The 25,418-nt window shown below is 50.1% G+C and overlaps 1 protein-coding gene across 5 annotated transcripts in view; it reads right to left on the bottom strand.

Moving 5' to 3' along the window:
* AACS (acetoacetyl-CoA synthetase) overlaps positions 1-25,418 on the bottom strand; it is a 52,246-nt gene that overhangs the window by 18,451 nt on the left and 8,377 nt on the right. For 4 of the 5 annotated variants that reach the window (XM_081540511.1, XM_081540514.1, XM_081540512.1 and 1 more), the window contains exons 3-9: positions 24,078-24,198; positions 22,446-22,559; positions 17,335-17,432; positions 9,534-9,648; positions 9,254-9,335; positions 5,270-5,417; positions 267-347 (exon numbers count right to left, since the gene is read on the bottom strand). In XM_081540511.1, the coding sequence (XP_081396637.1) occupies positions 267-347; positions 5,270-5,417; positions 9,254-9,335; positions 9,534-9,648; positions 17,335-17,432; positions 22,446-22,559; positions 24,078-24,198 (759 nt within the window). Of the gene's footprint in view, positions 1-266; positions 348-5,269; positions 5,418-9,253; positions 9,336-9,533; positions 9,649-12,147; positions 12,543-12,868; positions 13,544-17,334; positions 17,433-22,445; positions 22,560-24,077; positions 24,199-25,418 lie in introns of those variants that run through there. The other variant, XM_081540516.1, reaches the window with a different exon arrangement.

Below are 25,418 nucleotides of genomic sequence, written 5' to 3'. Positions count from 1 at the left end.
CTGGGGTCAGCTGTATGCAGCCTGGGATCTCGTGCACACAGCCTGGAGTCAGCTGACACAGCCTGGAGTCAGCTGCACACAGCCTGAGGTCTTATCACACAGCCTGGGGTCAGCTGCACACAGCCTGGGGTCTGAGGCATGCAGCCTGCAGCTTGAGCTGTATTTCTGACTATTGACACATGTGATGGGGGAGAAGCGAAAAGAAGGGTAATGATAAACGCCTCCCTACCTGAGTGAACCAGAGCTCGCCCTGGGAGGGCACTCACCGTGGTGTAATACAAGATGATGTCACTGCTGGTCATGTTGCCATGAAGAATGTGTTCCTTCAGGTGCTGGATGAGCATCCCCTGGGGAGAAGCGAGTGAGCCAAGCAGCTGCCTCCGGTGCACAGAGGCACGCACAGCACAGACGCTTGGCCCCGGAGCAGGAGAGGTCAAGGAAGAGGAAGAGTTCTGACAGCCTTGCTGTGCCAAGCGATCTCCCATCCCTCTGTTACCTGAGCCCTCAGACTCCCAGAGGACACGAGAGGAAACCCTGACCCTCTCCTGCCAGCCTGCAGGCTCTGAGCGCCAGGTGATCAGGCAACCTGGGGATCTCACACAAGATCCTAAAGCTAGACCAGGGACACAGCCCCTCCAAAACCCCTGAAAAGGCTGGACCACTGCACTCAGTCTGGCCACAGACAGGATCTGCTGGCCAACAACAATGATAGTCCTGGACGTTTAGGAACCTTTGGGACTCACATATTAAAACGAGCCTTGCAACCCTCATTGTACCCAAGAGAAATAAAAAAACAAGCCATTAGGAGATGACCCCTTTGAAGGCACAACAGAAACAATCCTACCTGCCAGGGACTTCCCTCATGGCCCAGTGGTAAAGTATCCGCCTTGCAATGCAGGGGACATGGGTTCAATCTCTGGTCAGGGATCTAAGATCACACATGCCTTGGAGCCACTAGCCCACGTGCCACAACTCCTGAACCTGCATACCACAACTAGAGTCCGTGCACCGCATCGAAAAGCTTTGACATGAAGCACAAAGATCCTGCAGGTGACAACTAAGACCTGATGCAGACAAATTAATTAACTTTAAAAAAAAAAAAGAAACAATCCTGCCCAGCAAATTCTCTAACTCAATGTCCTGGACAGCACCCTGTCACCAGGCCCGAGTGGAGGCAATCTGCCTAGGGATGGGCCACACGGGGAGGATGGGTAGATGGTGGTAGAAAGGTTGCTGGGAGGGTTCTCCAAGGCCACCCTCGGTCTGCGAGAGCTGAGACCCCTCAGCTTTACTGCACATGCATCGTGGGCTCAGGGGCCCCAACCCAGGACAGGCACAGGCTTCTTTGGAAAATCCCACAATACACATTGTTCTCACTCGGAGTGGGTGAGTGATCGTGTGGGGACAACACACATTTTGGGAACACTTTGTGAACGCCGACTGTTCACACGGAAAATTCTCAGAAAGGACTGGGAGGTCCCAAATCAGACAAACCTGAGGCAAATCCCCTTCCCATTTCCCTTTGTACTTATATCGGCATCTAAGCTTTATCTCTGCCTGGATGGTCTGCCTTTATAAGCCCAGCCTATTCATAACCCATCACATGTTGTTCAATTGCTCAGTACCCCCATTTTTTTGTTTGTTTGTTTTTGACAGTGCCACACAGCTTGTGGTTTCCTACAAGCAGTTTCCTGACCAGGGATTGAACCCGTGCCCCCTTCAATGGAAGTTCAGAGTCTTAACCACTGGCTCTCCAGGGAAGTCCCATACCCTCACTCTGCTGACAGCACAAAACTGTCCTTTGCTTCTCTCTGTATGAACCTTTTGTTGTTGCTGTCGTTCAGTCACTAAGTCGTGTCGGACTCTTTGCAACCCCATGGACTGCAGCATGCCAGGTTTCCTTGTCTTTCACTATCTCCCAGACTTCACTCAAACTCATGTCCATTGAGTCAGTGATGCCATCCAACCATCTCATCCCCCTTCTCCTGCCTTCAATCTTTCCCAGCATCAAGGTTTTTTCCAATGAGTCGGCTCCTTGCCTTAGGTGGCCAAAGTATGAATCTTTTTTTTTTTTTTATTTTTTATAAATTTATTTATTTTAGTTGGGGGCTAATTACTTTACAATATTGTAATAGTTTTTGCCATACATTGACATGAATCAGCCATGGGTTTACATGTGTTCCCCTTCCTGGACCCCCCCACCGACCTCCCTCCCCATCCCATCCCTCTGGGTCATCCCATTGCCCCGGCCCTGAGCCCTTGTCTCATGCATCGAACATGGAATGGTGTTCTGTTTCACATATGATAATATACATGTTTCAATGCTATTCTCCCAGAACGTCCCACCCTCACCTTCTCCCTCAGAGTCCATAAGACTGTTCTTATGGAACAGTGTCTCTTATGCATCTGTGTCTCTTATTCTGTCTCGCATATAGGGTTATCGTTACCATCTTTCAAATTCCATATATATGCATTAGTATACTGTATTGTTGTTTTTCTTTCTGGCTTACTTCACTCTGTATAATGGGCTCCAGTTTCATCCATCTCAGTAGAACCGATTCAAATGTATTTTTTTTAATGGCTGAGTAATATTCCATTGTGTATATGTACCACAGCTTCAAAGTATGAATCTTAATGAGTCAAATTAATAGTTCTTCTCTTAATTTTTAAATATTTATGGCAAGTCTGAACTCTTTCCCTGAGGGTCAGGAAATACAAGCAACACAGTTTCTTGGAACTCAAGCAAGAGGACTCATTTAGAAGAAGGAAGAGAAGGAAGCTGTTTTCTGGCTCTTTCATGGGCTTGGGAAACACAAACCCGCAAACCAGGGCCACACCCCCTAACAGCCCTGGGGCACAGTCGGTGCTGGCAGTCCCATCATGCTGTTTTCAAGTTTCCTCTCCAGATCACTCTTGAAAACGGGCAAGATGCTTAGTCACTTCTCTGGAGATGCAAGAGCCAGGTGAAGCCAGAATTAAGATAACTTTTCCTGACTTTTCCACACTCTAAATATACCAGGCACCATGATTTTATGAGCCAACTACGTTAGATCTAATACATTTTTATGTTCCACTCCTAAAAAAGTGACATTCACTAGGTGAGGAGCACTAAAATTAGAAGTACAGTTGGGCATTTCAGTTTTTCCTAAAATGTGTTGTTTGCCACATACACCCCGCCCTCGCCTGCAAGGTTTCTGAAAACCCTCGTCTCTTTGGCTGGGTGTTAGGCTTCTGACCAGGTGGATTGGGGCGCCCCCTCCAGGGGAAGCACGATGCCAGCAGCCACACCTTAGAGTGAGCACTCCAGACTCAATGTGATGAAACGGGATGGTTTGAGCAACAGGAAGAACTCGTTCCTAAAGGCCACTTGGCTTGGCCAGTGTTGCTTCCAGAAATCAAGCCTTTGGCCTCTGATAGCCCCTCCCTCCCGCCCCAGGGCTTCTGGCAAGCTGCCTGCTGTATATGAACAGGCTGTGTGCATCTGGTGGTTATAATTCATAACCTGCCATCAGACCACCCATGGATCCAAATCCAGGTAATAACAAAGCTGTGTATGTGTTAACTCCTTTCCACGTTCTGATGAAAACACTGTGTAAAGAGCGGTATAAGGTGTTAATGCGATTCCAGTGTAAATGTTTCCTTCCTAAGGCAGGGATTCAAACAGCTTCTAGGTACAGAGAACATCTGTAAAAGCTAAATGAGCTAGGATAAGAGAAATTTTATATTTCATCTTCAAATACCACCATCTGACCAAGCAAAACTGGAAAGCTGTTTGAGAAAGTGAGGTCTCTCCACTCAGATAATCCTCGGGCCTCCAGGAGGGGAGGAAGTGAGACCGTTAGGGTGGGCCATCATCCACTGTGACTGATGTTCTTACAGAAAGAGGAAATTCAGACACCAAAGAAGCACTGGGGATGGCAGGGGGAACAACTTCCCCTGTGATCCAGTTGCTATGATGCTGTGCCCCCAATGCAGGGGACCCGGGTTCAATCCCACATGCCACAACTAAGGCCTGCTGCAGCCATATAAATAAATAGTAAATATTTTTTAAAGAGGTCCTTCAGGGATGTATATGCACAGAGGAAAGACAATGTGAGGACACAGAGAGAAGGCAGCCACCTGTGAGCCAAGGAGAGAGGCTCAGAAGGAACTCACCCTGCCCACACCCCGATCTTGGACATTCTAGCCTTCAGAACACAGAAGAAGTAAATCTTTGTCATTTAAGCCCCTCAAGTCCATGCTATTTTGCTAGCACAGACTTTTGATTAACGCAGCTTGGGAAATCCTTCAATTAGTTGTACTTTGTAATGTAACCTGTTAACAGGGAAGAACAAAATCTGACTCCATGATAGATCTGTTTCTCTTACTTTAAAGTTTGCTCTCCACTGCTTTTGTTACTATCATCACTAAAAAGATTCTATCTGTAACTGTGAGCATACACCTCTAACGGCCTGCCTTGGGGAACCTGCCCCCTCGGCCTGAATGTTAAACTAAAGGGCCTTTGTTCAGCTCACAGGATGACATTCTGACCCAGTCCACCTGGGAATGGCTGCAGGAAAGAAGAAATTAACACATCCCTTCCCCCAGGCTGGCTAAGCCAGGAGATATTTTGCAAAATTTTCAGCCTAATTTTTATTTACTTCCTCATCTCCTCCCACTTCTGTTCTACAAAAGAAACTGGCATCCAGACCCTGATAACATGGTGCTCTAGGGCCCTAGCCTGCTCGGACGCCTGGCTCTCTGAATGAAGTTGCTATTCCTTGCTTCACCGTCTCATCTCCCGATTACTGGACTGTTAGGCAGCGAGCAGATCGAGCTTGGATTCAGTAACAACTCAGTGCCTTTCAAACTTTTTGACCCCAACCCACTGTCAGACAGAAGTTTTGTGATGCTGCCCTGTACCTGACCGTCCATACCTGCACTTACGTGACAGTGTGGAGAAACCACACCAACCCCTCCTAAGACCTGTGATGTACTGATATTTCCTGTTCTCATCCATCCTGTTTCCTTCTGTTTAAAATGTGGCAAGACCCATCCTTTGGGCTCACGGTCCCCTCAGGGATCACCATGTGCAGAGGGACAGGGTCACCCAGTGCAGACCCGGCCAGGGCGGTGCTGCAGAGCCCGACCCCATGGTGATGGGGTCACAGCAGCAAGGCCAGCATGCCTCCCTCATCTTGCTTGAGGATGGATCTCCGTGTGGCACCCCACCGGGAGAGCAGGGATGGGGTGCCACCTTCACCGGCAGGGCATCCCCGAGCAGACCTACCCCGGCCGAGTGCACCATGCACTTGGGCGCTCCCGTCGTGCCTGATGAAAACATGATGAAGAGCGGATGGCTGAAGGGCAGCTGCTCAAACTCCAGCTGGGGGGCTTGGTCGCCTTGCCCGGTGGCCAGGAAATCCTCCAGGAACACACTGTGGGCAGAAAGGCACAGGAGAACGACGGTGAAGGTTCTAGAACGTTGTGGGGTGGGGGGCAATCTGCTGAGTCCTCCCATTCGTTCCCCTCCATGTCTACCTGGATGACAGCCTGGACTCCGGGACCCGCCTTGTCTGAAAGCTTTTCTGAGGGAAGGGAGAGTCGGGGCTCACAGACTTCGCTAACTGAAGGAAAACTGAGTGAAATTTTTGCTTTATTAGTGCCACTTACAGGGACCAAGGGCTTTTCTCCCAAGAGTCTAAGCCCTTTAATATTAAACACAGTGGAGGGGGATCACTTGCAATTAACACGCTGGCAGTTTATGTGCAAATTCTGCAGAGGGGGGTCTGAACTGATGCTGGAGTCCTCAGAAGCCAGGCGCCTCCCATTCACTACTCACCATCTGATTAGCCAATGCCTTGTTCCCCAGGGCCCCCAAGGGGAAGTGAGAGCCAAGCGGGCCTTGGCTTCCTTCCTTCCCCCCACCCCCATCTCCCCAGCCCCCAGGAGAAGGGAGGGGAGGAGGCGACAGGTTTAGAGATCTCTTCCGACATGTGAAGGTCACAGCAAGAAGGTGGGATCAAAGTCCCACACGAGAGTTTCTATGACAGAAATCCTGCCAGGCAATGATCCTATTCTCACTGATTCCCTATATCCTGAGGTTTACAGTGGCCAGATACGAACATCTGTCCAGGAACAAGTAAGATTCAGCCCAGCTATCGGCTCTGGCCTAAACAGCCTCAACTGTGCCCCCAAAGCTGACGCAAACCCTCACTGCGTGTGATCAAGGGCCACCAAAGGGGCTGTTTTCTGAGCAGAAACAGGACAGCAGAAACCGCAAAGCCACGCTGGGAGACAGGTGATTCCTCTCTTTTGAGATCAGCAGGAAAAAATCAATCCCTGAACCCCAGCCCTGTTGTTCCACTGGTTTAGAAGGGAGAGAGGGGGGAGAGAAGAAAACAAACAAAGCTACCGTTTTGACAAATGGAACTTGCTTTCAAGGAAAGGGGAGAACTCAGCTCAACTTGGCTGGCAACAAACTGCCAACAATGACTACTCTGAAATATTTACAAACGCACGGACACTCGAGTGAAGAAGTGTGCTGGCTCACATGGGAAGTCATCCTTAAAGATGAGCCTGTCTCCTGGGGGAGGAGAGGCCATTTGAAAAGGGCACCCCAAATAATTCAATTCTGAGCAGTAAATAAGCAGAGTCCTCCTCTCCAGAGTGTCATGAAAATTATTTACTGTGGAACCCCCCAGCCAATGAAAGCCCCCACCTCCCATCTGAACCCCATTTATATAAAGGGCCCGATCTAATCAGATGCTTCACACAGAGAAAAACCTCTTCTTTCCACTAGTCTACAAATCACAGTAAATAGTGATGACTTTTGTTGTCTTTTCTAAAAATGAAAAGCCAAAAGGGCGGTCCCGTTACAGGTCTCTGCACACAGGCGAAGACATGCTTTCTATTTATCTATGGTGCCCAGCAACTGAAAGCTGGACAGCGATGGGGCCTGATTCCCAGGGTGGACCGGCGGGCAAGGGGGGCTCTCCACACTGTCTGGAGCTAAATGAAGTGGTGGATGTTAATTCTCCTGGATGCTCTCATTTTACATCAATCACCGATAAACACATACAGAAAAATAAAAACCAGGCCATTGTGGGGCCAGCAAACTATCCTGTGTTCCTCCTGGCCTCTGTGCATTATGGCCTCATCCATAAAACCAAGGAGGGGGAGGGAGGTGGGAGGGAGGTTCAAGAGGGAGGGGACATACCTATGGCTGATTCATGTTGATGTATAACAGAAACCAACACAATATTGTAAAGCAATTATTCTTCAGTTAAAAATAAATAAATTTTTTAAAAAGGGAGCTAAGGCTGGGTGTAATTTATCAAGGTCGGCAGGGTTCCCACAGTCTCGGGGACAAGCCCACGCCCCCGGGCTGGCCTGTTAAGGACCTACACGTCCTGACCCGGGTGCTCCAGAGGACACAGCTCACTCCTGGCTGGTCTGTCACCTGCTCATAATGACAGACAACGTTACCAACGGCTAACTCCATGCATACTGCTAAGCCTGAGAAGAAAGTACTATTATCATACCCATTTTACAGATGGGGAAACCAAGGCACAGCAAGGTTGATCACTGGCCCGGGGCCACACAGCTGACATATGACCCAGAGCAGTCTGGCTGGAGGCCACAGCCTTCAGTGAGACTTTGCTGCAGCTCCTTTCAGCCTCTGGAATCCTGGTACCTGAAGCTGTCCTCCAATCTGGGCCATCTCTCAAGGTCACTTCAGGTGTTGCCTCCTTCGGGTCCCACAAAGAAGCAACTGTGCTCATGTCTCACTTCCTGGGCAGTGCCTGTCCCCTGACTCAGCGAGCAAGGCTGTGTCTACTGGGATCAGTGGTCACAGCTCACTCTTCCTGCAGGTGTGCCTTACCCCCGAGCAGGACTGTAAACTTGGGGACGGCACATGAGCTTTATCCTGCTCAGTGCCCCAGGAGGCGCTCGACAGAACCGCTCAGCCACGTCCACCCAAGAGCAAGGACTCCACGCCCCCTCGCTCCCCGCATACAACACATACGGGACCCCCACCTGTGGCTCTGAGGCTGCTCAGAGACTCTTGACCGCAGCCCAGACACAAGGCTAAATGGATAGGTTTACCTGTGCAGGTAAACACATCTGATCTCAGAAGTCTCTCCTTGGGACTTTCCTGGCAGTCCAGAGGTCAGGACCCTGCACTTCTACTGCAGGGGACATGGGTTAGATCCCCGAGCCGGCACTAAGATCCCACAAGCCAAGAAGCATGTCCCAAAAAAACCGACCTCTCTTCAGTGCTCTCTTTAAGAGAGATGAAAAGTGGACAATAAGACCTTCAGGAAGAACCTCTACTTGGAGCAAATCATAAACCATTTTATTGATGCCTATTCAGAATTAAGGTGCTCACCAATCTATTCAGTGCTCAAGGCCTGAAGTCTCTTTGCTTATGAATGTCAGAAGAGGAAAGGAAGATGCCATTAACAAGGGGGACAAAAAACAGGTTCTAAAATGGAAAAAAATGTATTAAGCATGTGAATGGCAACCCACTCCAGCATTCTTGCCTGAGAATCCCATGCAGAGGAGCCTGGCGGGGTCCGTGGGGTCCCAAAGAGTCAGACATGACTGAGTGACTAACACCAACACCGCCATTCCTTTGTACATATGCATATGCATACATACACACCATATACATATACACAAAAGTGCACACGTGTGTGTTAACACATACACACATCCACACACGTATACACATGTAGATACACTTCAGACACTATTCAGAACTGCTGTGGCCAAATGGCCTGGCCCCATCCAAGCCCACCACCACTTCCGAGGGACAAGAGACAGGAAGAGTGAGGATGCCTGGGAATCTGCCACTCAGTTCTGCCACTAAGTCACCATGTGGCCCCAAGGGACTCCCTCTGGGCTTTCCAGTGCCCATCTACAGAATGATGATTTTTTTTTGGCTGCATCAGGTCTCAGTTGCAGCACTCAGGATCTTTCCTTGTGGTGCACGGACTCTCTAGTTCTGGTTCGTGGGCTTAGTTGCTTTGCAGCATATGGGATCTTAATTCCCAGATCAAGGATTGAACCCAAGTCCCCAGCACTGTGGGGTGGATTCTTAACCCCTGGACCACCAGAGAAGTCCCTATGGAATGACAATTTTTAACAAAGATACCCTGCACCTCCAAGATGCTCCCACTCCAACTGGAAAGAGTCACAGAACCTGCTGCGCAGTGGGGCCTTGACTGTGTTCCATGTGGAAATAGTGATCCGCATGTGGCTGTCTCACCTATTTGGAATCTTGGAGATGTCTATCTTCTCTCTGGAGGAGATGTAAGGAATCAGTACCACTTTTTTCAGGTCTGGTAGTCCTAAAAGTAGGGGGAGAACACGCAAGCTTACAGACTCCGACAAACTTAGTCACTGATCTTTCTCTTTTTTGATGAAATGTAGAACAACCTAGGGCTGGGACTGCTCCATTTTTGTAGCTCACAGCTACCAGAGGCTCTTGGGAGCCCTGGGGTGGGACTCTTGCCCCTGCACCACCACCCCCCACACCAGCCACACACCCTTAACGACCCGCTGCAGCTTGTCCATATGGCTGTGCTCTTTGCCATTGTACACGACGGCCTCCACGGAGAAGATGAGCTTCGGCTGGATCTGAGAAAACCGGTCCAGAACGCCCTGGGGTGGAAGGAGAGAGCCATTGTTGCAGAGGTCCAGGGGTTAAGAATCCGCCCTCCGATGCAGGAGACGCGAATATGGTTCCTGGTTATGAGAAGGGGACAACAGAGGATGAGATGGTTGGATGGCATCACCGACTCAATGGACATGAGTTTGAGTAAACTCTGGGAGTTGGTGATGGACAGGGAGGCCTGGCGTGCTGCAGTCCATGGGGTCGCAAAGAGTCGGATATGACTCAGCGACTGAACTGAACCAAACTAATGACTTAAGATCCCACTTGCCTAGGGGCAGCTAAGACCACTCGCTGAAAACTTTTGAGTCTGCGTAGCATAACCCCTACCCCACCCCACCCCTGCAAAAAGAGACATCATTATTGCTCAAGGAAACATCGTTGTTGCTCATCCGAAAGGCAAAATCTCCCAGCAGCCCACAGGACTGCTGTATCTTCAGGGAGAGAAAAGGGAGCATGATCACCACGCCAGCTATGTCCCTGCATTCCCGTCACCTGGAGGCCAAGAAAGACAGCCAAGCAAACCAGACACGCACCCGAGACAGGATCATCACTTCACAGAAAGCATCAATGCAAAGAAACACCAGACGGACTCACAGACACACACTGAGTTTATCAAGTGGGAAAACAACATGGTGTTTGCACCACCACAGTGGTTCCCCACTTTACAGAAAGAACCTTCCAACACAGCTCCTCTGGCGTATGTAAGGGAAGGCTCACCTCCCGAAAAGGAAGCTCTGTATGCAAAGCGGTCCCACAGTCTGGTTCTCCTTTGATCTTCAATGACAGAAGTACCTGAATCCTCCAAATGACACTTTTTGCCAAGCAAATGGATAAACCCATAAACATGTACACTCATAAACCAGTCCATTTGAAAAAGCAGGCTCTCCACACCCAGCATTCTGTTTATACCACACATGGAATCACCATCCCCCTCAAGCACATCCTTCTCACTGAGAGAAGGCACACCTCTCATGTACACACAAAACTGACAGGTGTAGCCTCGAGACACACTGATACAACCTGCACGCAGCCCTAAGGGTGACAGGTACAAGCTCTCACAGTCTCCCCTCTGGCTCCCCTTCCAGCCTGCCAAATTCAGACTATGGCAGAGCCATCTTCATTCACAAAAACAGCATCTGGGAAGGCATCATCAGACTCCAGACTCCTGGACCAGCATTCCTGGTCCCTTGGATGTAAGCCCAATGAATGTAGCAGCTCAAGGTCAATGCCTGGGGCTACTCCAGGGATGTCAGAACCTCTGTGTGAGGATCTGATGGACAGGGTCTCCACCCTGGCTGCAGAGTACAGGTCACCTGTGACAGGACGATTAATTAAACTCACTGGGTAACTAACTGACTGGCCTGGAGTGGGCCAGGCGCTACTTCTCAGAGTTTGCCTGGAGTCAGCAAAGCACGTGCTTAAGACAAGGGGAAGCCAGGGCCCCTAGGAATGGTCTTGGTGACAACAGTGTTGAGGTGGCCTGGCAATCTGGGCTTTCACAAGCCCCTCAGGTGATTCTAACGTATGACAAAATTTGTGATTCTCTGGACTCAAGACTAAAGAACTGAGATTCTACTTTCAATGTCATCCATTTTCAAGACACAGTGCCAGGCAAGCAGAGTTCCTTGTCCTTAGAACGTACAATCTTTCTGGGGAAAAAGTAGCAAAGTAATTAAATGTTACTGTTTCTAATATCCAATTGCTTTCAGTGAACTACACTCATGGTTTAGGTAACCAGGAAAACAAAGAGAGAAGAAAGGAAGGAATAAAGCCATAAGGAAAAATTAGTGATGGATTTGATCAATAAAACCAAAATCTTTTTTCCAAGAAGATCAATAAAATAAGCCTCTTGACAAATGTGATCAAGAAGACAGATGCTATTTCCAGCTAACACTTACACGATACTTATCACATATCAGACACTGTCCTGGGCACTTTACTAATATTCACTCATTCAGTGCTCTAACACAGCATTATTATCCCCACACTACAGATGAATAGACTGAGGCCTACAATCATCCAAAGTCAGAAATCACACTTTACCACAGAAAGATTAATCAATGACAAAGCACTATGTTCAGTGTTGTTAACAAATTGCCAAAAGCCAGATGAAGTGGATGATCCCCCAGGAAGACATACATTTATCAAAAATGATTCAAGAAGCAGTAGAACACCCGAAGAGACAACAACCGCGGGAGAAAAAGCAGTCAAAGGTCTACCTCTCAACACAGACAGCAGGGAAGGAAAGAACTGCAGGAGACAATAACCACGGGAGAAAAAGCAGTCAAAGGTCTACCTCTCAACACAGACAGCAGGGAAGGAAAGAACTGCAGGCAAGTGTCGCCACATCCTCAAGCACCAGAATATTCCTTTTATATAAACCATTTCAGAAGACAGAAAATGATGGAGAACAGGCAAACAGAAAAAGAGATTACAGACCCATGTAATTTACTACGCTAACAGATTAAAGGGGGGGGAAAGCTTACGATTATCTTTAAAGCTTTCGCTTTCCTCACAAAAAGCTTTACTAAGCTGGACACTTCCTCACTGATAAACAGTGTCTCACAGAAATCTATGGCAAATACATCGCTCTTGATGGAAGAGAGTCCTGGTAGGATGTCCCAGGCAGTCCAGTGGTTAGGACCGTACTTCCACAGCAGGGGGCCCAGAGTTGATCCCTGGTTGGGAACTAAGATCCGGATGCCGCAGCGTGGCCAAAAAAAAAAAAAAAAGCATCCTGGCAAAAAGCAGAAACCAGCTTCCGTGCAGACTGCCATGGTGTCCTGGAGTTCCAGCCAAGCCAGGAGCCGGGAGCTGGCAGAAAGGAGCCGCGCAGCAGACAATAGAAATGGCTATGTTGAAAAAAGCCAGTGAGAACCACCTGGAGAACAAATAAAACTGGGTTAGGCAAGCTGGCCACGTACAAACTCCACAGAGCGGCACTTCCCTGGTGGTCCAGTGGTTAAGACCCTGCACTTCTACTGCAGGGGATTCAATCCCTGGTTGGGAACTAAGATCCCACATGCCAAGCAGGGCATGGGAAAAAAAAAAAGAGAGAGAGAGAAAACAACAACAAGCTCCACACAGCAAAATAAACAGTATTCCTGGACCCCAAGGTTTTAAGAGGGGCGGAGAGTCCTCACCTAAGCTGGGAAGAAAATTTTTGTGTATGAAAACATCTACATGTACTGGGCGTTCAATATCCACCTTTCTAGCTGGTGGCAGGCACTCACGCATCTGACTTCCTGTCCCCAGCAGTGGGCTGGGGCTATGATCAGCTCCACATCCTTGCTGAGGCAGGACCAGCATCATTTGCCCAAAGCTTCACAACCTGCCAGCGGCAGAGTTGGGGTTGCAGTCTGCTCCATCTGCCACAGGGGCTGGTGCTCTTGAATCAGGAGGAGGAAGCAAGAACCACGGCCAGAGCATCCCAGGAAGCCTCCGGAGAGCACCTCCACTCAGGGGCATCAGGGAGCAGGCTTTGCAGTCAGGTGGAAGGGGAGCAGCTGTTCTGAGCTGAGGGTGCCACGAGAAGAGCCCAGGGCAGGGGGAGCCAGCCCAGGGAAGGGAAAGAACTTCTAGAAAGTCTGAGGCCAGGGAGAAGCAGGATGGGGTCAGATAGGAGCCATGGAAGGCGGCAGAAATTTCTCCATGACACTTAGCATCCTTCTGGTGGACCAGCCCACACAGGTAGAAGGACCAGAGGGCAGTGACCTGGGGCTCAGACATCACAGAAGTGACGCTTGGTCACAGGGAGAGAGAGCAGACAGCAAAGACAACAAGTGTTTCAGAACCAGGTAGAACAGGGCACCATGCAAAGACTCAGAGACCCCATGACATGGTAGTGGGGTTCCTGGTGGGTCGAGCTGGGATGTCTGAGCATCAGAAACCAGCTGTTGGCCTATTCCAGTCCAGGAGAGGGCTGCTCAGTCGTGACTGCTCTCATGTCACAATGAAACGAACACACCTGTGACCATGCAGCTGACCTGATACAGTGCTTAGCAACCAACCCAGAGCTGTAACCAACAGGCAGGCCAGTGCTGGATCACATGGACAGCCACCCAGAGTGAGAAAAACAGCCCCAACTCATCATTAACTCTCAGTGCTTTCCTGCAGGTTTTTGCTACTGGAAGAGAACAGAGAAGATACCTGAGGTGCTGGGGTCACTGCTTTCTACCAGGTCCTTGCTGTGTTTAGTTGCTCAGTCCTGTCTAACTCTTTGCAACCCCATGAACTGCAGCCCACCAGGCTCCTCTGTCCATGAGGATTCTCCAGGCAAGAATACTGGAGTGGGTCTCCACACCCTCCTCCAGGGGATCGTCCCAACCCAGCCAGGGATCGAACCCAAGTCTCCCGCCTTGCAGGCAGTTTCTTTACCGTCTGAGCCACCAGGGAAGCCCACGGGTATAATGCCCACATGAGCAAGTGCTGTGGTCCAGGTTACTTGGACCAGGGCTTCCCAGACACAGGGCTCACCCTTGAGAGCTGACAGGTGGTACCAGCAGCTGGGGGGCCCTGAAGTCACCAGGCTGATACATGAACTGTCAGCTGCTCAACACTCACTCCCGAAGACTGTGCACGTGACTGTCTGCCTCTGGCTCTACACCAGGGGCTCAGCAAAATGAGGACCACCTCCCAGAACTCAGGGCAAAGTGAAGCATCTCAGTAGAAAGACGTTTGGCCCTGTCATTTTCTGATGAAACAGAGGGCTCTCCCCAGACTCAGGCCATCGCGTGGCAAAGATTTCCCTGAATCAAATGTGGTGAAGGTCGAGGTCAGAGCAGAACCACGCTGCCATCTAGTGCGCGCATGCGTCCGATGACAGCCACCACGTCAGAAAACCTAAACCAGCCTCAACCCAGGGAAGGAATGCCTGGGACGCCCTCCAGCGGTGCCCACAGGCCGTGTCCTCTACACTGCAGGACATTGGACCAGAGTCAGCCAGAGGGGCCTGTGGTGGTGACATTCCGCACAGGACAGACTCATGAGAACAGGCACAGGGTCAGGGCCAGCTGCTGATGCTACAAACAAGTAGGAGGTGACCCGTCCCCTAACGCTGCCCCGCCCTGCTCCTGGTGGCTCAGACCTGCCACCAGAGGCCAACTCAGGACCTCTACTCTCTGAAGCTTGTGGCCCCCCTCAGGCACGAGCATCAGTCAGGCTCTAGAAGGCCACAGCCACATCCTCCTGCCACCTAGAGCTCTGCCAACAACTTTACAACTGCTTACAAGTTCCAGTTCACTCAAAAACACCCACCCCTCTGGACTTCCCTGAAGGTCCAGAGCCTAGGATCCTGCGCTCACAATGCAGGGGGCCTGGGTTCAATCCCTGGTCAGGGAACCAGATCCCACATCAGGAACACCTGACACTTACTAAGCTCAGGGGTGGGTCAAGCACTGTCCCAATCCTAGATGGGCGTCACTGCTGCTGTCCTCACAAGCCCCCCGTGGTGTGTCCCCAGGAATGGGAGCCCGGAAGCAGCAGAGCCCAATTCAAACCCGGGCAGGAACCTGCCTGCTGGTAACCTCCATGTCACATGCCTTCTCCAACCTGAGGCACCTTCACCACTTCGGGGCAACACAGTTCAAGGGCTGCTAAGGGATCCAAGGACAATAGTGCCCAGGGACTGGCTCCCAAAGGATGGCCTTGTCCCAAGCTCACATGGCCTCACAGAGGGCCTTGGGGATTGAGAGGTCACCCTGGAGCTTCAATCTCAAGTCGGTCCTGACGGGAAGCGATCTGGCAAAGGCCCAACAAAGCCCCAGGAAGCATGATCACGGCCACCAGCGATTAGGGCCGGGATGACCACCCTCTCCCTGAACTCAGCAGGGCTCGGTCCTTACCCCATGGGGCCAGGACTGGCCTCGGCCAATCGCTTCACTGCTCCAGGCCTCCATGTTACAGAGGCACGTCTGTCCTTCCTCTGCATGGTGCAGGGGAAAATAAGAAATACCGTGAAATCTTTTCCAGAAGAGCGAGCCTCAGGACAGACACTGGTGTCAAGCTCACACCCAAAAAGCCTGGCCCATGGACCAGGCACATGGGTCACAGAGCGAGGCTGGAAAAGCACCATCACGGCATCTGTAGTCCAAGTGTATCAACCCTCCCACACCATTCATGGGCCCACGCAGTCTACGCTTGTTTCATGAGACTCTCTCTTTCCACTGCCCCTGCCTCACACATGAGGATACACATAGCCCAGGGATGCACAGCCAGCAAAGCCAGGCCAGCCCTTAGCCCCTGGGCTGCACTGACCAATGCCCAGAGCTGGGGCCACGCCCAGGGCAAAAGAAGAGCAGTCTGGGAAGATGCCCACTATTCCTCTAACAGGGGACTGTCCTCGTGGCTCCTGAGGGTCCCTCAGCCCCAAGGCTCTGCAACCAGGAGAGGTCCCTGATCGGGAAGTGGAGAGTCCCAGGAAGTCCTGCTCTACTGTTTCTTCCTTCCCCACGTGGGGCTCAGCTTCCCGTCCCTGCCTGAGTCACTCTGCAGCTGGTGCTCCCTGGTCCCTGGTACCCTCCAGGTTTAAGGGAATAAAAAGGCTCAATCCGCTCCCACATAAGGTGCAAAGCTCAGACCCAAAGTAAGAGATGAGGGCTTCCTTGGTGGTCCAGTGGTTAAGAATCCGTCTTGTAACACAGGGGACATCGATTCTCTCCCTGGTCTGGGAAAATCCCTCACGCCACAGAACAACAAAACCCGTGCTCCACAACTATTGAGCCTGCACACCTAGAGCCCACGCTCCGCAACAAGAGAAGCCACCGAAATGAGAAGCCTGCTCACGGCAACAAAGAGTAGCCTCCACTCACTGCAACTAGAGAAAGCCCTCACGCAGCAATGAAGACCCAGTGCAGTTAAACATAAATAACTAATTTTAAAAATACTTTTAAAAAAGTAAGAGATCGGAAATGGCAATGCTGGAGGCCTCGGGGGAACTTCTGTGAGCAAATCTGGAAAATAGTCTGCAGAAGATAAACATCAGAAAACTTCATGTGGGCATGAAGTTACCAGAGCAGTGGTGGAGCACTTCTTGCTGGATGCTCAGAACACTGCCCATCACATGTAACACACACTAATGTAGCCAAAACACATGGCTGGACGTGAGGAATAGTAAAGAAAGGAAGGAACAATCATTTACTTGTAGACTTTAGAGACAATTCGGCTCTGGACTCTCCTGATGGCCCAGTGGTTAAGACTCCACCTGCTAATGCAGGGGTCATGGGTTCAATCCCTGGTCCAGGAAGATCCCTCATGCTGTGGAGCAGCTTAGCTCATGCACCTCAGCTACTGAGCCCACATGCCCTAGAGCCCCTCCTCTGCAACAAGAGAAGCCACCACAACGAGAAGCCTATGCACTGCCAACAGAGTAGCAGCCCCTGCTCGCCACAACCAGAGAAAGCTCAAGAGCAGCAAAGAAGACCCAGCGCAGCCAAAAGTAAGTTAGTTAATTAATTTAAAAAAATATTCAGCTCCTTCTGGCTCCTTCTGTCCCATAGATCACAAGTCACTGGCTGGGGAGACGGGAGGTCACAGTGAAGCCGTTTTCCTCCCCATCTTGCTGGTCCCACCCTGCAGCTGCCCACACCCTGACCCAAGATATCAGGCAGAAATCACAAGGAATGGTACCCTGCTGGGACAGCACACCCAGGGCACTTGAGGGGACCCCAACTCACATTCACGCCAAAGTCTGGGGACGTGGAACTCCAGATGGCCCCAATGCTTGCGGCTGCCAGCATGGCCTCCACGGCGTGCGCGCTGTTGGGCAAGTAGCCTGCGTAGGGGACACAGGGAGAACGTTCGGTCAGGGTGTGAGGATGCAGAAGACTTCCAAAAGCACCTCCTAGAGCCAGGGTTGGAGTGGGGAGAGGGGCTGGCTGTGAACAGCTCACCGAGTTGGGCCAGGTCTACCCCACCCGCCTGGACAGCTCCTGCTCAGATGCCACAATCACCTGCTGCCAGCCTGACTGCTTCCTGTCATCACCCCCTCCAACCCACTCCGATCAGTGACCCCTCACGATCCAGTCTGGCCTCTTCTCCCTCTGCTCTGGCACTCACTCTGGAATCAGTCACAATAGCCTGCCTTCAGTTCTTCAGTTGTTTGAAGCTCCTGCTGCCTCAGGGCCTTTGCACAGGCTGCATGAGCTGTCTGGACACTCCCACCCATACCAACCTTCCCTACTGGGCTCACAGTCATCCTTCAGCACTGAATGCAAATGAAAATCCCTCAGGGAAGCCTTCTCCAAGGGCACTCCATGAACTCAGGTGCCCTGGCCAGTCACCCACAAAGCATGCCATATTTCTCCCTCACCAGATTTACCATAGTAATCACCTAAGGAAAATCATAACTGGCAACTTATAACTGGTTCTCTTGCGAGGGCTGCGACTTTGACTGTCTTGTCCTCTGCTTTACCAAATGCCTTCTGTCACACCCTGCAGATCAAGGCCCTCTGGTCGGCCAGTGGGTGGATGTTTGGATGGAGGGAGGAGAGGAGAAGCTGTAGGGGAATGAAGACAGAGCAGAGACATATACAAGGCCAAAAGGGGCTCAGGCCCGTCTTCAAGCAGGAGGCTGGGCTTCTACAGTAATAGAGGCAGAGAACCTTTATAGCCAAAGATCGATTAAACAGATTTGCCTTAAATGCTCGAGGAAAGATCTGTGCACAAGACACCCAGGAGCAGAAGGGCCAGGGCCTCCCCCGAGCACGGCTCCCTGCTTACACAAAAACCCTCTCTGCTTCAGCACCCCAGGCGCCCTGGACAGCTCTCCTCCTGCTCCTCCTTCCACAGCTCTGAACTGCCTATTTGACAACAGTGATGGGTACTTCTGCTTCTATGGGTTCACCCACATCTCCCAGGCTGGGTGTTCCGGGGACAGGGGTCCTACATCGCTCACTCAGCACCCAGGCTCCACCCAGCCCTGGTACATGGCAGGCCTATTTTCAGACATCTGCTGCTGAGGGAAGAGTTGGCTGTGAATGTAACTGAAGTGTCTCCACCGTGCCATAGCCTGAGGCACAGCGAGACTCACCACCCAGGGAGGCTGTGTGACCCTGCTGGCTCTGACACACGGCCAGGAGATGCCCAATTCACAGATGAGGAAGAGTCGTGAGCAGCTCTAACTTCATCCTCAAAGCTCTCCAAGCATCTCCCCATTCAAGCCTCTGTGCACTGCTTTCCTCACACACACTTCTGGGAAGCACAGTCCCCAGTCCTAGTAACTGTCATCAGGTCAAATCAGTACTCTAGCTGTGACACTCAAGAAGCTGGGGGGGGGGGGTCACCCAGGACCAGTCTGATGCTGAGGAGCCAAGAGCATAGGAGATGTCCCCCAAAAAAGCACGGCCAAGAGGTGCCCCCATATACCCTGTTTTCTGTTTCTCCTTCTCAGAACTGTTTGCTTCAAAGGGAGACTTTTTAAAATAAAAATAGGAGGGAAGAAAACTTACTGGAGGATAGAAGAACCTCTTGAGTTCCTTTTCTAGGCAGATTAAATTGGACCAAGGAAAACCCAAGATATTGTGGTTTCAACCACAAAAATGCCTGCTCTGACCCAGTACTCTCATGCAGTCACCCAATAAATATTCATTCTACACCTACTGTGTGCCAGGCCCCCCGTGGACTGAGGTGGGGCCATGAACAGAAGACAAAGCCCTGTCCTCTAGTCCTGGAGGACAGAAAGACATGCACACACACACACAAATAATCTTGTGATTTCAGGGAGCCAGTAAGGCAACAAATTAAATGAAGTGAGGTGCAGAGAGAGTGGCAATGTATTTCTGCATAGGACAGCAGGGCCGGCCTCTGAGCAGAGACCTCAGTGAACCAGGGCGAACCCTTGGATCTATAGGGGAACATTCCATCCAGGGCAGCAACATGGCAGTCACGGCCCTTCCCACGGATTCCTTTCCAGTCAGCTAACAGAGTGAGCGCTCGCTCCACACCCAGCTCCATCATCCGAGAAGGAGTCTCGGGGTCCAGCCCTTTCACACAGCTCACCCCGGGGTAAGGCTGCCCCCTCTGCAAACACATGCCTGAGCGCCGACTTTCAGTGAGGCCCCTGGGAGAGGGAGGCTGGGTAATGGTTATACCAACATGCCCGCTGGCTTCTCCTGCTGATGCCCTGGCCTGTGGTCCTGGTCCCATGACCCCTGGGGGCAGGGAGGGAAGCCTCACAGCTGGAACCCCAGGCCTGGTGGACTTTAGAGCCAAACAGAGGAGACCAATGATCAAATAATCACAAAAACCAAACAGAAAATTACTTGGGTTGGCCAAAAAGTTCATTAGGGTTTTTCTGTAAGCTGTTTGGCCAACCCACTACCAATGACACATTCTCTGAAGACAGAGGATGAGATGCCAACAGAGGATCCAATGGGGGCAACCCAGGGGCTTCCCTGAGTGACTCCAGAGGGTCCAACAGGGGCAACTAGGGGGCTTCCCTGAGTGACACTATTTGCGGGTAAAGCTGCAGGCCAGTGGGAGGAGGCTGGCTCCCCACAAAGGATCTGCCGGACACTCAGGAGGACAGCAGTCAGGGAGGGACTGAGGAAAGGCGAGGGTGTGAGGAGGCAGGGAAGGAAGCAAGAATGCAAGGCCTGTGCAGACCTGCCTCTGGGGGGCAGCAGGAGCTACTGAGCTTCTGAGCAGGGGATGGATACCCTCGATGCCACGGGGGTTGGTGCCTTGAGCAAAGCCATGTGGCCAGAGGACAGAGAAGCTCTCTCTTTTGGTTTAAGAACGAGATCTGATGTCTGATTCTGGAAGGAACGACTTAAACGCTGACCCCAGCATCACAGCACAAAGCACACAGAACCCCGGCTGGCTATGGACTGGAAATTGTCCCTGGACGCATCCTCACTACTGGCCCCACCCGGGATGCTGGAGGATGGGCAGGACCAAGAAGGTACACCTGACTTCTCCACCCACGAGACACTCTGTACAACCAGTCAGGTCAGCCTCTCTGCTCCCCTGTTTAAAGATGAATAAACTCGAGGTCCAGGGGAGGAGGAATTTCTCATTCAAACCCACAGGCCCAAAGGCAGTACCAAGTACAGAAAGAAGGCCGCCTGACTCCAGGGAGCCTGGTACCCTCGAAGCTGCTAAACAAATTCTCACCAGGAAGGACTACGTGGGAGAAGCCACACTGAATGAAGAAACCCTGGTGGGGATCCCGAGGGACAGGGTGGCCACCAGTCTGGCATGGGGAAGCTGGGGCCCGGGGCCCTGCTCCTATGCCGTAGCACCAAATAGTTATAATCGATTGTTTAACAGATCTGTGATGAGGTGTCCTTGCCATGAAATTTCATGCCTCACTATTAAGTAACTCGGGGAATTCCATGGCGGTCTAGCGGTTAGGATTCCGCTCTTTCACTGCTGAGGGCCCAAGTTCAAGCTCTGGTCAGGGATCTAAGAACCCACAAGCAGCATGGTCCAAAAAAAAAATAAAAGTAACTCCTTATTTAAAATAATCTCCAGAGGCCAAGTATTTTCACATACTTTATGTTAACAACCTTGTGAACTGAAGTTGTCTGCATGCATACATGCTAAGTCGCTTCAGTTGTGTCCAACTCTTTGCAATCCTAATGGACTATAGCCCTCCAGGCCCCTCTGTACATGGGATTCTTCAGGCAAGAATACTGGAGTGGGTTGCCGTTTCCTTCTCCTAGGGATTAAACCCGAGTCTCTTGCATCTCCTATAATGGCAGATGAGTTCTTTACTGCTAGCACCACCTGGGAAGCCCTCTCATTTAAATCAACACCCAGTTTTTTACAATGAAATTCTTTTCCACATTTAAAAAAAAATGAATTGATGGATTTTGTCCCCTGGACCTCGGTTTTTCATCTGGGAAATGAGCAGTTTGGTGGCACCACCCCTGACATCTGTGAGGCGGAGGAAATCAGTCAGGTGAGTCTCCACTGATAAAATTCTCTCTGCTGGGTTTTCGGGATCAGTCTATAGTCATGTCAGCACAAGCAGCAGCAATCACAGAATGGAAACTACCCTCCGAAATTCCTCCGGAAAGCATCACATTGGAGGTGGGCAGACCCAGAAAATGGAGCAGCCAGCTTTTCCCGGCCTTGGAAGAGTCGTGGTAAAGAACCCAACTGCCAGTGCAGGAGACACAGGAGACTCAGGTTCGATCCCTGAGTCAGGAAGATCCCCTGGAGAAGGAAATGGCAACCCACTCCAATATTTTTGCCTGGAGAATCCCATGGACAGAGGAGCCTGGCGGGCTACAGTCCATGGGGTCGCAGAGAGTCAGACACGACTGAGCATGCACGCAACTGATGAACTCTCTGGTTTGTGTTTAATTTAAGGACTGTGTTTTGGAATCTCCCTGGGAGTCCAGTGGCTAAGACTCAGTGCTCCCAAAGCAGGGGGCCCAGGTTCAATCTCTGGTTAGGGAACTAGATTCCACGTGCCACAGCTAAGAGTTTAATGCCACAACTAAAGATCCTATGCATCACAACTAAGAGTGGGCCCAGTCACACAAATAAATAAAAAAAAATTTTTCTTAAAAGGATCATGTTTCATTAGAAAAAAAATACACAGCTGTGAACACTGGCTCCCACTCAGCATGAAGACATGCTCACGCTGGGGCCGGGAGCTGAGGACCCTCACAGCCCAGCTCACTCCCACCAGGCCATACTTTCAGTGATCGTTCTTCCTGGTCTAGTTTGTGAAGCACACATATACACAAGGCCATGGGCAACCTGACCCGAGTCCACCTCATTTCTTCCCAGCCACTCTCCTGTTCCCACAGTGACAGGAGCCAGAAATACCCACCAACGACCCGGTCTCCTCTCCTCACGCCCATCTTCCTCATCGCTGCTGCAAACAAAGCCACCTGTTGCCGCAACTCTTCAAAAGTCACCTTCACGATCTCCTCCTTGCCTTCCCCTGGAAAGAGCAAAGGGACAGGTCATCCATGGACTGTCCTAAAAGGAGAGGCTCTGATCATCTAAAAAGACACATGTACCCCAATGTGCATAGCAGCACCATTTACAACAGCCAGGACATGGAAGCAAGCTAGATGTCATCGACTCATGAATGTATAAAGAAAATGTGGTACATATACACAATGAAATAGTACTCTGCCATGAAAAAGAACAAATTTGAATCAGTTCCAGTGAGGTGGATGAACCTAGAGCCTGTTATACATTGTGAAATAAGTCAGAAAAAGAAAAACAAATATACTATATTAATACATATATGTGGAATCTAGAAAAATGATATTGATGAACCTATTGGCAGGGGAGGAAAGGAGATGCAGATGTAGAGAATGGACTTGTGGACACAGTTGGGAAGGGAGAGAGTGAGGCGAATGGAGAAGGTAGCATCAACATATATACACTATCAGGTGTAAGATGGACAGCTGGTGAGAAGTTGCCGTGTAGCAGAGGGAGGCCAGTCTGGCACTGTGACGACCTGGAGGGCTGGGATGGGGGGAGGGGAGGGAGGCGAGGAAGGAAGGGGATGTATGTAGAATCACGGCTGATTTGTATTGTCCGTATTGCAGAAACAAACACGACATGGTAAAAAAAAAAAAAAAATTTAACTTAAAAAAAAAAAAGATTCTGGGGAATTCCTTGGTGGTCCAGTGGTTAGGACTCCATGCTTCCACTGCAGGGGCTTGGGTCTGATCCCTGGTTAAGGAACTAAGGTCCTACACTCCACACAACCAAAAAACAAAATAAATTTTTCAAAAAAGACAGAGAGATTCTGAGTCACAGACAAGGATGAAACACACACCTGTACAAATGCAGGTTAGAAAACACGCCTGGGAGACGTTACACAGATGCAGTGAATGCAAAACAAGATACAGGTTTACCCAACGTTATGGAAAAAAAAGGCTGTGGGAAAGGGCACCTCTGAGACACACACTCAGAATCTGCCATTAAAAAATTTCTTTTTTTACTATTGGCAATGTTTTTACAAAGTGAAGAGTTCTTTGACTTGGTTATGATTTTTTTAATATATATAACTTTCCAAGGGCTGGGGAAGGAAAAGGCGAAATCAATGTTTAGTGGGTAGAGTCTCAGTGAAAAAGTTCCAGAGATCTACTGCATGGCAATGTGAATATACTTAACACCACTGAATTGGACACTCAAAAAATGGTTAAGGTGGTAAAGTTACTATTTTGTGTTCTCATCACACACGTACACACACACACACACACAAAACCCAAAGGTGCCAAGATATTGTTTGGAAATAAGATATCGATTCTGAATGCTTCAGAACCAGGACTTCCCTGGCGGCCCAGTGGTTAGAACTCCATGCTTCCAGTGCAGAGGGCCAGGGTTCAATCCCTGGTCCGGGAACTAAGATCTCTAATGCCACCTGGTACAGCCAAGAATTTAAAACAAAACAAAAAATACACACTAAGAGAGGAAAACCATAGCAGTTGCTGGGACTCACGTGCGACATAAAGGGCCACTCTGTCGTTCTCTTTGTGTTGCAGGAGGTTTTCTGCGTAGTTGAGGCGACTGCCTTTGAACCACTCAGGCACGTCGGCAATCCCTTTGGATGTGTCCACGACCTACAGGGACAACAGCAAACCAAGACACACATGCACGAGAGGGTAACACCAAGGATGCGTACAAGTGACTCCGTGTCCCAGGAAGCCAGCTAACCAATCAGCCCAAAGCGACACTAGATCGTTTTATAGGCTGAACGCTGACCTCGCCCAAAGGCTGGAAACTGAAAATAGAAATGAATGCAGTACTGTGTACCTGACAGTTGCTGAGAGATCTTAAGCATTCTCACCAGGAAAAAAAGGTAACTGTGTGAGGTGATGGCTGTGTCAATTATCTTGGAAATCATTCCATAAGGTGTGTGTGTGTGTATACATATTAAGTCATCACATGTACACTTGAAATACATAATTATATATAGCAATTATTCCTCACTAACATTAAAAAAAATTAACACCAAGAGAAAACATCATCCCCTCTAATTTACTCTGTCAACAATTTTTTTTTTGAGGTACAAAATTTTATTTTAATTAGTCTATTAAAATATTGTCTGCTTTTTGCCGCTGACACTGATTAGTTAACCTGTTTGGAATTTAGAGAACAGTGGTCACAAGGGATGCATCTGGAAAAGAAATCACCCTGCCCCCTCCCACAGCTGGGGACCAACTCCCCCTCCAGTTTTCTGCTATCCGACTGGATAAGAACTTTTTTTACTTTGGTAGTAACAGGTGCCTATGTCGAGAAGTGAAAGTGAAGTCGCTCAGTCGTGTCCGACTCTTTGCGACCCCGTGGACTGTAACCTACCAGGCTCCTCCGTCCATGGGATTCTCCAGGCAAGAATACTGGAGTGGGTTGCCATTTCCTTCTCCATCTGTCAACAATTATTAAACCCCTACTTTATGAGAGATGCTGATGAGAGAAAGTAAATAAGACAGACATGGCAGCTGCCCAGTGTTCCAGGTGTAACCAGGAGCATAGAAACCAGTGGGTCAAAGTGCAGGGCCTACCTGACCCTCGCACCACAGTTTTCAGAAAGCAGTATCCCTGCCTCCATCCTCAGGGGCTGGAACCTTGGTTTTCTTCCCCAAGTGCCTACAGATGAACCTTTCAGAATGGCTCACCTCACAATCAAACCAACAACACAACAAATGATACTTTGAATAACAGAGTTCCTAGTCCCTGGATATTTATTGAGGATAAAGATCTGGGAAAAAGAAACCTCTAAAATCCATGTTAGGGACTTTCCTGGTGGTCCAGTGGTTAAGACTCTGAGCTTCCTCTGCAG

Source organism: Giraffa tippelskirchi, chromosome 11, assembly GCF_054371585.1.
Source record: "Giraffa tippelskirchi isolate mGirTip1 chromosome 11, T2T-mGirTip1v1.2.pri, whole genome shotgun sequence".
Classification (NCBI taxonomy): Eukaryota; Metazoa; Chordata; class Mammalia; order Artiodactyla; family Giraffidae; genus Giraffa; species Giraffa tippelskirchi.
This window is presented reverse-complemented; position numbering and strand designations above follow the sequence as displayed.